The sequence below is a fragment of the Trachymyrmex cornetzi genome, unplaced genomic scaffold (assembly GCF_001594075.2).
Source record: "Trachymyrmex cornetzi isolate Tcor2-1 unplaced genomic scaffold, Tcor1.1 scaffold129, whole genome shotgun sequence".
In the NCBI taxonomy this organism is placed as follows: domain Eukaryota; kingdom Metazoa; phylum Arthropoda; class Insecta; order Hymenoptera; family Formicidae; genus Trachymyrmex; species Trachymyrmex cornetzi.
The window spans coordinates 1,077,021-1,086,644 of NW_017295861.1; the positions used below are offsets into that span (position 1 = coordinate 1,077,021).

The following is a 9,624-nucleotide window of genomic DNA, read 5'->3' on the forward strand; positions in this document are numbered from 1 at the left end:
CAACAATCGAGTCTCGCGTTGCTTCTTCGACGTAGCTCTCAAAATTACCCTAATGTATAAACCACACGATCGTAAATTGGGACTCATTCTCCCGATTTATGCTCCTGATAGAACGGAGGATTCTCTTCCCGCTATAAAATTTGAATAAAGCCATTCGTAAATTGTGCACTGCCTTCCCGCCCGACTTAACGCATTCAACCGGAAGCAGGGGCAAGGATGTAAAAAGAAGAACAGCCAACTAAAGGATGGCTATCCATATAGTTCAAGGAGTAAATGTATTCGCGAGCGCTCCGAAAGGTTATCCAAGATAGAACCGAAGACAAGAAAGAGCCCACCGGACTGGTCACGATGGCGACGGAAACGCACTTTCAGGGTGGAACACGCACTGCATAGAAGCTACCCCTCTACCTCGGGACCGTTGCCGTGTCTGGTTCCACGAACGAAAACTGGGTCACCGGCCACGTACACTCGTACTCTCATGCGAGCTCGAGGCTAGGAATCTCGTGTGCGCGCACGCGCGTATACACGTGTAAGTGGCCGCGAATCTACGTGTATACACGTTTCGCCACCAGTTCTCACCCCGTAGAACGTCCGGGATGCGCGACGTCAATCCTCGTGCGTCCGGGTAGGGCACCACGGCGCGTGGTACGAACGGGGACGGATGAGTCCTCGATATCGAAATTCCTGCCACGATACCGTCCAGTGGAGTCAGGATCGAGATCGAGAGAGAAAGGGAGAGAGAAAGAGAGAGAGAGAGAGAGAGAGAACTTTTGAATTAGATTTAAACGATAGTTTAATGCCGACCCAAATTTTCGTTAATGGCGTCTCGTGACAGGCACGAATCTGCACGGAACAGTTTTAATCAGTATATATCCCTCTGTCTCGTCTTTTTCTCCTCCACCCTCTCAATCGTCATTCTTATCGGATTTTCTTTAAAATCAGTTTTGTACTTTCTTCGGCGTATGACCTATTTAGCCGAATTGTATTTCATTTTCTGGAAATCCGATTACAAATATAATTTAATAATATCGCAGCGGAAGAATTTTATCGAGTCTGATAAATGTCTTGCTGTGAGCAGACTCTAAATAGGGAAATTTTTGTATAGATCAAAAAATTTCTCTGTTACCGTATTAGTTATAGTTGTAAGATTGAAATAATTTATGAATGTACATCGTTATATTAAATTGTCAAACAAGTTCAACATAAATCATTGATATTATTTTATATTGAATAGAATAGTTTCAGAATTTTATGCTTAATGAATATTATTCAAATGATTTGAGAAGAATATAATACACAACTTTGGAAATAAAAGACTTCACAATATATTTATCAACACGAAAAGTCGTGCTTGGTTTACTATTGTTATTTGCCCTTGAAAAACAATAGATGTGTAAGAGAAATTAAAGCATTGTTATTATATCTAAAAATTAATTTGAAATTCTTTATATTTCACACAATTGATACAGATTATTGTTTTCTTAATACTATTCTTTTTTACAGATAAATTTCCTTCTGAAATTTAACAGTATCATAGAAATGTACTTTTTATACTATTCTTCTTCATAAATTAAAGTTAAATAGATAAATTTTGAAATTAAAATAAAGATACAATATGAATAGTAAAATAATAATAAAAAATAGAGAAAATAACTGTAAAAATAAGTTAAATAAAAAAATCAATTTCTTTTTCAACAAATTTTTAATTGTTTTGCAAATATTTATTGAACATTTTAACAATCAAATCAAATCGATTCATGAATGAAAAATGCACTTAAAAAATATAATATAGATCACGTTGGAAATCACTATACAAATATTATTGATAGTGTATGTGCTTCTATACTGGAATTATATTTCTGTTTATCAGTACAATGATCGAACAGTCCTGACGCACCGGGATACAATAATTACAAAAAGAAAATAGAAAATCTCACCAGGATACGTCCAGTGGTGGTTTGTCCGGAAATCAGCTCGCCGGCCCAGTCCTTGGCCTCGGTCATAAAAGTCCCCTCGAACTCCTTGCCCTGGCGGGCCGACTTCTGCTCCTTCTGCTTCGGGTCATTTGGGGAGAGCTCGGGCTCCTTGCGACAGCAGAGGAAGGCGAACGCACGCCAGAGGAGCACGATCAGCAGCCCGGCGAGGAAGGTGAAGATGCTTGACAGCAGGAAGCACCACCATTTCCGCTCCTTGAGGCAGCCTTCTACCGTCACCGGGGGCTGCACGGTCGTCCCTTCGGTCGTCATCCCGGCGGATCTCTGCTGCCCCCGGGTCACACATTCACCGGCGACTATCACAAACGGCAGCTGCGGCGGCCAGTAGGACGCACTTTATACGCTTCATAATTTCGCGCCGCCTCCGGGAGATGCGCGACACGCGCTAAGAAGGACCCGTGCACGGCTTGCTTTCGCGTCCTCACGATACGCAGCTACCACAAGCTGTTTCTTTCTCTTTTCTTCTTTTATGAGCGTGCGCTCTGTTTAAATAAAAAAATCCGAATCACCGAATCTCTTCCTCTCTTCTTCCTTTATACTCTTCTGCCACGCACAATCGCTGACACCTAGACTTCGTCTTCCACTCTTATCCTCTCAACCCCCCCTCTCTCTTTTTCTCTCTCTCTCTTCTTCCACCTCTCGCACTCTTCCTTTCTCTCCCCTTCTCTCTCTCCTTCTCTCTCCCTTTTTTCTCTTTCTTTCCCTCTCCCTTTCTCTCTCTTTCTCCCTCTCTTCCCCTATCACTCTTTTACTATCGTTTCTTCAATTCTAACTATTAGATATACGTCTGTATTTGTTTGCTCCGAAAAAATGCCTTCTATCTTTTGTTCACAAGCGCCTTTTCTTCAAGAATCATTCAATCACCATCGTAGATTCTAACTGACGCACTACTGTCCGCGACTGACGATTCGCTATCCTCGTTAGAAGTCTACTTCGAGGCAAATGTACACGTCTCCGTTGGACACGCGAGAATCACCGAGTACGGCGTCCTTAGCAAAGGCGCTCCGCTTTCCTACCTACGTAGCTATCACGGTACGCGCAGTAACCAGTCGTGGATACCTGATCCTGATGGCCCGAGGACTTGCGCCGTGTTGATTCGTTCTTACCACCCTCGGCGGCAGCCGCTGCCGCCGCCGTCACTGATGCCGCAGGTGTGTATCGCTTCTAATTGGAGTCCGTGATTGAAAGGGATGGCCGGAGCAATATAGAGAACAGGCAGGAGACACAACTCACTGAACACTGTACTATCGCGTGTCACATATACGCGCGCCCGTACGAATACACAAGTACGCAAAGACGAGTTCTTTCCGTTTCCACCGCGTTTATATAGCTCTCTTGTATACCTATTTATGTATACATATATTTATACGTATACAATTATACTCTTTTTACTTTTTTACAATATAAGTGCGTACGTGTACGGTGCGGACGTAGCAAGCGCGAATCGCGATCGCGTACACGAACGGAACGCGAACGGACGATGCGCGACGACGACGCGGACGACGACGTTTTATTTTTCCTCCTTCCTCTCCTCTTCTTTCTCTATCTCTTATATCTACGACCGCGCGCGCCCGCTCCTCTTAACCTAATCGGCTGAGCACCACCGACGGCGACGACGACGACGACGACGACGAGGACGACCGAGTGTCCCGACGACCATACCACTGCTCCACAGCAATCAATACGCAACAATGGACCAGGACCAATAAGCTCGGAGCTTTTCCTGACGTAGACGCACGCTCTCTCGCTCTCAGCCTATCCCCTACCACCCCACGCGGCCAAACTGGTACAGCCGCAATACCTGCGGGGGCGCCGCGCGCGGCTGCGCCAAAACGAGCACGACTACTTGCGGGCGCAATGGGGGTTGCTTGCATGGAGCACAAGGGTGCGCGCGATTATTTAACCGAAAGCTCGCTGTCTACATTTTTGTAAAGAAAATAATTTTTTTTTATTCCTGACATTTTATCCATTTTTAAAAACATTACTGCTCCTATACGAGAAGTAAATATGTTTATAAAAACGAAATTAGAAAATACATCTTAAAACAAATAAATACTATATAGATCACATTTTTATATACACTTAAATAAGATATATAATTTTTTAGTGTTAAGAACGCAGTTTTATATATATTTATAAATTTTTTTAGCAATTTAGAAATATTATAATGACTATAAAACAGTTATACTACTCAAGATAAATTCTCTTATTAAAATCTTAATTTCAGTGTATAAATGTATAACATTTATTAGAATTATAAATTACATTTCTTGCTATAATTATGTAGAGATTATTATTTTTTTACATTAAACAGGTTTAACACCATTAAAAAAGAGATTTCTCTTTACCATAATCCGTGATTTCAAACTCTTTCTCTAGGTTTGATTTTATTTCTCAATTTTTATAAGTATCTATTAATATATTTATATCAAATATATATAACTTAATATATAAAATAATAAAAATTAATTTTGCAATTCTAAATAATTATATGAAAGGTGAAATTCGTTTTTTTAATTTTCAGCTGAAAATTAATCTTCAGCTGGAACAGCGAATTTTGGATCAAATATTTAGCAGTGGCGTTATCTGTCTGAAGCAGACAAGTATAATAATAGAGTTAAGTTCCGATAACAACGGCAACTGCTCCAGATGGTAAATTAATGCTAAAATTAAAATGCATAAGATATATTGCATAATTAATTACAGCACTAAATGCAGAAGCAGTCGTATTTTTTATATAAATTATTTATTTAAAAGTATAGATAGTAACGTTAATAAATAAATAATTATGTAAGAATACTATTTTTTTTAATAAACAATATAAGACTTTGTGGCTATAAATAATTAAAAAATTTGTATAGAAAATTTTAATTTGAGTAAAATTATGCTATAATTTTTATTTTTATTGATCTTTTTTGTATTGAATAAGTTCGCAACTATGACTTTAACAACAGATGCTCAAAGACCGACAATCTTATGAAAATTTGTGTGATTGCTAAAACCAAGTCAATTCGTAACAGAATAAGTCAACTGTTCAGATATCAACAGTCGAGAGTTATATATCAATAATCGATAATGTTAATATTTTGTAATTACTACTGAATTTCTGAAATTTCATTAGCAGCTATAACAGATGAAAATCTAAAATTGTATACATTTAATATTATTTTGTCGCTGAAACCTAATCAATAATTTTTGGCTACAAAATTATTTTAGTTAAAACTTTTTACAATATATATTTAAATATACATTGCTCGTCGTAATTTTACTAAATATCCTATTATAATATAAAAATTATGTCTGCGATCTAACGCATTTACTTATTATCCATCGAAAATATAGCATATTTAATATAATTAAATGTCAATAGCAACGTTGCTGATTTATATTAGCTATAAAATTTGCTTTTTATTAAATCTGATTTTTTGTATACAAAAATGGAGACAAGTGTATGCTCGTTTTAAACTTGTTTGCCAATTGAATATTAATTTTTAATATTTTCTAATCATATACATGCTGTAAGTAATTAAGTCTCGCTTTAAAGAAACATGTTGCCAACGAACGGTAGGACTGCAACAACAGTTCGAGACATCGAGAGGTAAATCCATTCAAAAACAAAGTGATATACGCGTGCGTAACATATATCATCGACTACGTGACTAATCTTGATAAACTCGTGCTCTGATTTTATCCCGAGTATCACTCGAGACCGCATAAATTATTTTTTATCACTACTTGTATACTAAATATTATATTAAACGTAAACGTTTATAGCTAATAATTTATAACTAATATTAATACACGTAGTTTAAAATATTCAAAATACTTATTAAATTAATATTTACATTTAAAAGATATTTATAATAATTTATTATAATTTTATATTTATTATAATAACGAAAAGATTTTCTGCAACAAAGATTTTCTCTTATTATTCTAATATTCCTAATAAATCGGCTGTAAATGTGACGATTTATTAATGGATATAATTTTTTTATTTATGAATGGTGTGTTTATATTTCTTATTATCATTTTTATCATTTTTTTCATAAGAGTTGTAACATTCCTTATTTCCTTATTACATAAAATGTATACGACTGAGGTTTTATATCGTCTGCTAGCGCTCGTTTTATTGCGCATGTGAGAACATCCCTCTGCATCCCCCAATACTGGTCAAGACAGAGTAGGTTATACATCGTTATTGATCATAGACATAATATTATTTGTTGTGCAACAGAAAACTACGAAAATGAATAATATATGTGCAGACTAGTCACAGTATATTTTTTATAGGTAAGTACTTATTACTACTAAATTTATTTGTATAGAACAGTACAATCGCATTTAGAATACATTCATTTTGAAATATAACCTGTATTTCATGATTCTAAAAGTTATTAAATAAATTATTTCATGTTTTATTATAAATTTATAATCAAATTTAAAATTATTGCAAATTAATAATTTTGCTTAAAAAATCGATATAATAAAAGTCGTGTATAATAATAAAACTAATTAATATTATTGAAACAAATATAGAATATATAAAGTATTTTTTGTATACATATGTATATTATAAAACAATTTAAATATACAAATATCTTGATGTACGAAGTCTGTGCCAAAAATATGTATTTAATAAAATATAAAAAGAATGATTAAAAATTTACTTATAATATAATATTTTTTAATGTAAGATGTTTGCATTTTGCTTAAATACTCTTCAAATTTTATATTATGACCCTATGATTTTATTTTTCTTTTCAGACTATTTCAGATGAAGGTACAGGAATCTATTTACATAGTTTACATATAGGATCGAAGAGACAACATATAATGAAATTAAGAAAAGATTTATATAACAAAATTTTATAAAATCGAACCTATATATTTAAAGAAATTTAAAAAGACTGGATCTGTACACAAAAGTACAAAATGGGCATCTAAAAATATCTCGTAAAAGGATTCATCAATGTACTCGAAGTGTTAATAATTATCGATTCGTACATTTCATAGATTAAATATTTTATATATTATGTATAGAAAATAAGAAATAAGGTTCTAAGTTATATTTGATAACATTACATTTGCTTTCTATATTTTGTATAATTATAGTTATATAATAAAAACATTACAACATTTTTATTTGTATTTATTCCGTAACAAATAGAAATACAGTAACATCTGGAACGTCCTGTATATAGAATGTAAGTAGACGAAAGGTATGTACAAACCTTAAGAATAAGTTCTATGCAACAAAGTAATAAAAAAAGATACATAAACAGAAATCCTGTAGAGTTTTGTTACATGAATAATAATTATTTAAAAATAAAAAACGACATAATTTTTTTATTATTAATGCAATACTATTCATTAATTTCAATCTTTAAAAGGCTATGCACCAATTAAAATCTTTTTCTATTACTTATATAACTTATATATATAACTTACATATAAAACTTTTTATCATTTTACATAGAATTTGAATATTTTATATATTTTCTCTGTATATAAGACATACAGTCTTATGTAATATACACACATATATATATATTTGATATATTTATACCTATATAGATTATACTTGTTGTGCTCTCTGTAGTTTTGAATCGCTCTTGCTAATCCCAATAATATATTTCCAAATTGAGCTGTTAATAATATAATATGAACTGTTAATAATTAAACAATATTATTTGTTGAACAGTTACACATAAAATTATATTTTTATATATTAAGGGGTTATATACAGTTGTAACGCGCAAAAAGATGAAATTTTCTCGAATTTTTTTTGACACCATAAAAAATATTTATTCAAAATCTGTTATCAACGTCGAATAGTACATATTTCTAAGAACTTGTTGAAATTTTTTCATCAAAAAATATTAAATAATAAAAAAGTTATAGGCGAATTCCAGGAACGCCTTTTTTTTGACGTGACTTGCGGTGGACATCATATCTTGAAAACGGTTTATCTGAAATCAAAAATTCAAAAAAATTCCGTTAGTATATTGTATTGTCTAGTCGCTGAACGAAGGATTTTCAATTTTTTTTGAAAACTTTTTTTTTAGAGCAAAAAATCGAAAATGTTATACATCAAAAAAGTACATTTTTTATTACAACCGTCGCCATTTTTTTTTAAATCAAAATTTTTACAAATCCTTCTACTGTACTATTCGACGTTGATAACAGATTTTGAATAAATATTTTTTATGGTGTCAAAAAAAATTCGAGAAAATTTGCGCGTTACAACTGTATATAACCCCTTAAAATAAATTTAACAAATGGCGTATACGTACATGTGACATATATAAATATATATTTTATAATAAAAATTAGATCCGCTTGCGATCATTGAAGATGGGGTGAGTTTCTGGCTAGCATACATTAATTACGCAAATTAATATCCATTTTTCAAAAATATCTCGTTGCAATTATTAATTTGAGTTCCACTATCTAATCCACTCAGCTAAGCAACTGGTTTGCACAACATTAGACTATGTTGAAGATGGTTCCCTCACCACATTACCTCTGCGATTGCTTTATTGGAAGTCAGAACTACGATTGGGCGAGACGCAGTTTGACAGATTTTATAATGCGATAAACGATAATTTTTTATTGCTGAGGATGGCTCAAATAGTAAGCCAAAACGTACAAAATTGAATTTGTGGCATATTAATAGGTATCAGTTAGCTTTGCGCAATATAATATCCAGCGCTGATTGAAAATAACGGCAAAATACAACGCCTAGTTGTATTTTGCCGTTATTTTCATTGTATAAATAAATATTTTGGCTTATTCATTTAAACTCAGATATATCAGATATATAACTATGTTTATAATTCTATTAAAGATGTTACATTTATTTATTTTATTTTTATATTTTTTATATAGAAGAATTTTTACATAGAAATTTATATTCTATAGTTCTGCGCTTTGATCTGAACGATATTTATATTTCTGGCTTTATGACGAGGTCATGGATAAAAATGTATTCATCATGTGTAGAGAAGTAAAAGTTATCACTATAGTTAATCAATCAAACATTAAAAGAGGATACAAAAGATTATATTTAAGGAAGCTGTCAGATATTATCTGAAGAAAGATTAACGAAATTTACTAGAGCGACAAAAACATTATACGAAATGATAATGAATCGTGATGAATGATGTTCGTGTCATCATCATTGCCATAACGGATTTCACGCTTTTTCAGAAAATCTAATGATCCATAATCTATTTATAAATATATTATGTGTGTATGTGTGATAAATGACTTTGCGTATGCTAGAATAGCTATGAAAAATGAGAAGAACATGTATATTGGATGGTGTTGTGGAGCGATATAAAGAAAAAAATAAAACGTCATTTTGCAATTGCTGGAAAGGGCGATAAAATTGTTTAAATGTGAATGTTATCTTATCTATCATTGTCATAATGTGACATATATCATGATATATTACATGTAATTTATAGGAACATTTCAATATATGATTATATGGTCCTCATGAAGGAGAACTTGTACGAAATCAACTTTGATCGCATTGAACAAATTTACCGGATGAACTGCAAGATATTTACTTCACCGATTGTTCTGGAACTCGGAGGACAGCGGATACTTCATCACAGTTGAG

At 32.9% G+C, this 9,624-nt stretch overlaps 1 protein-coding gene across 31 annotated transcripts in view; it reads right to left on the bottom strand.

Moving 5' to 3' along the window:
- slo (calcium-activated potassium channel slo) overlaps positions 1 to 2,656 on the bottom strand; it is a 103,123-nt gene extending 100,467 nt beyond the window's left edge. For 23 of the 31 annotated variants that reach the window (XM_018522220.1, XM_018522221.1, XM_018522218.1 and 20 more), the window contains exon 1: positions 1,938 to 2,656. In XM_018522220.1, the coding sequence (XP_018377722.1) occupies positions 1,938 to 2,246 (309 nt within the window). In that variant the 5' untranslated portion in view covers positions 2,247 to 2,656. The remainder of the gene's footprint in view (positions 1 to 1,937) is intronic. The other 8 variants (XM_018522219.1, XM_018522228.1, XM_018522227.1 and 5 more) reach the window with 1 other exon arrangement.
- Between the last annotated feature and the right edge of the window lie 6,968 nt (positions 2,657 to 9,624).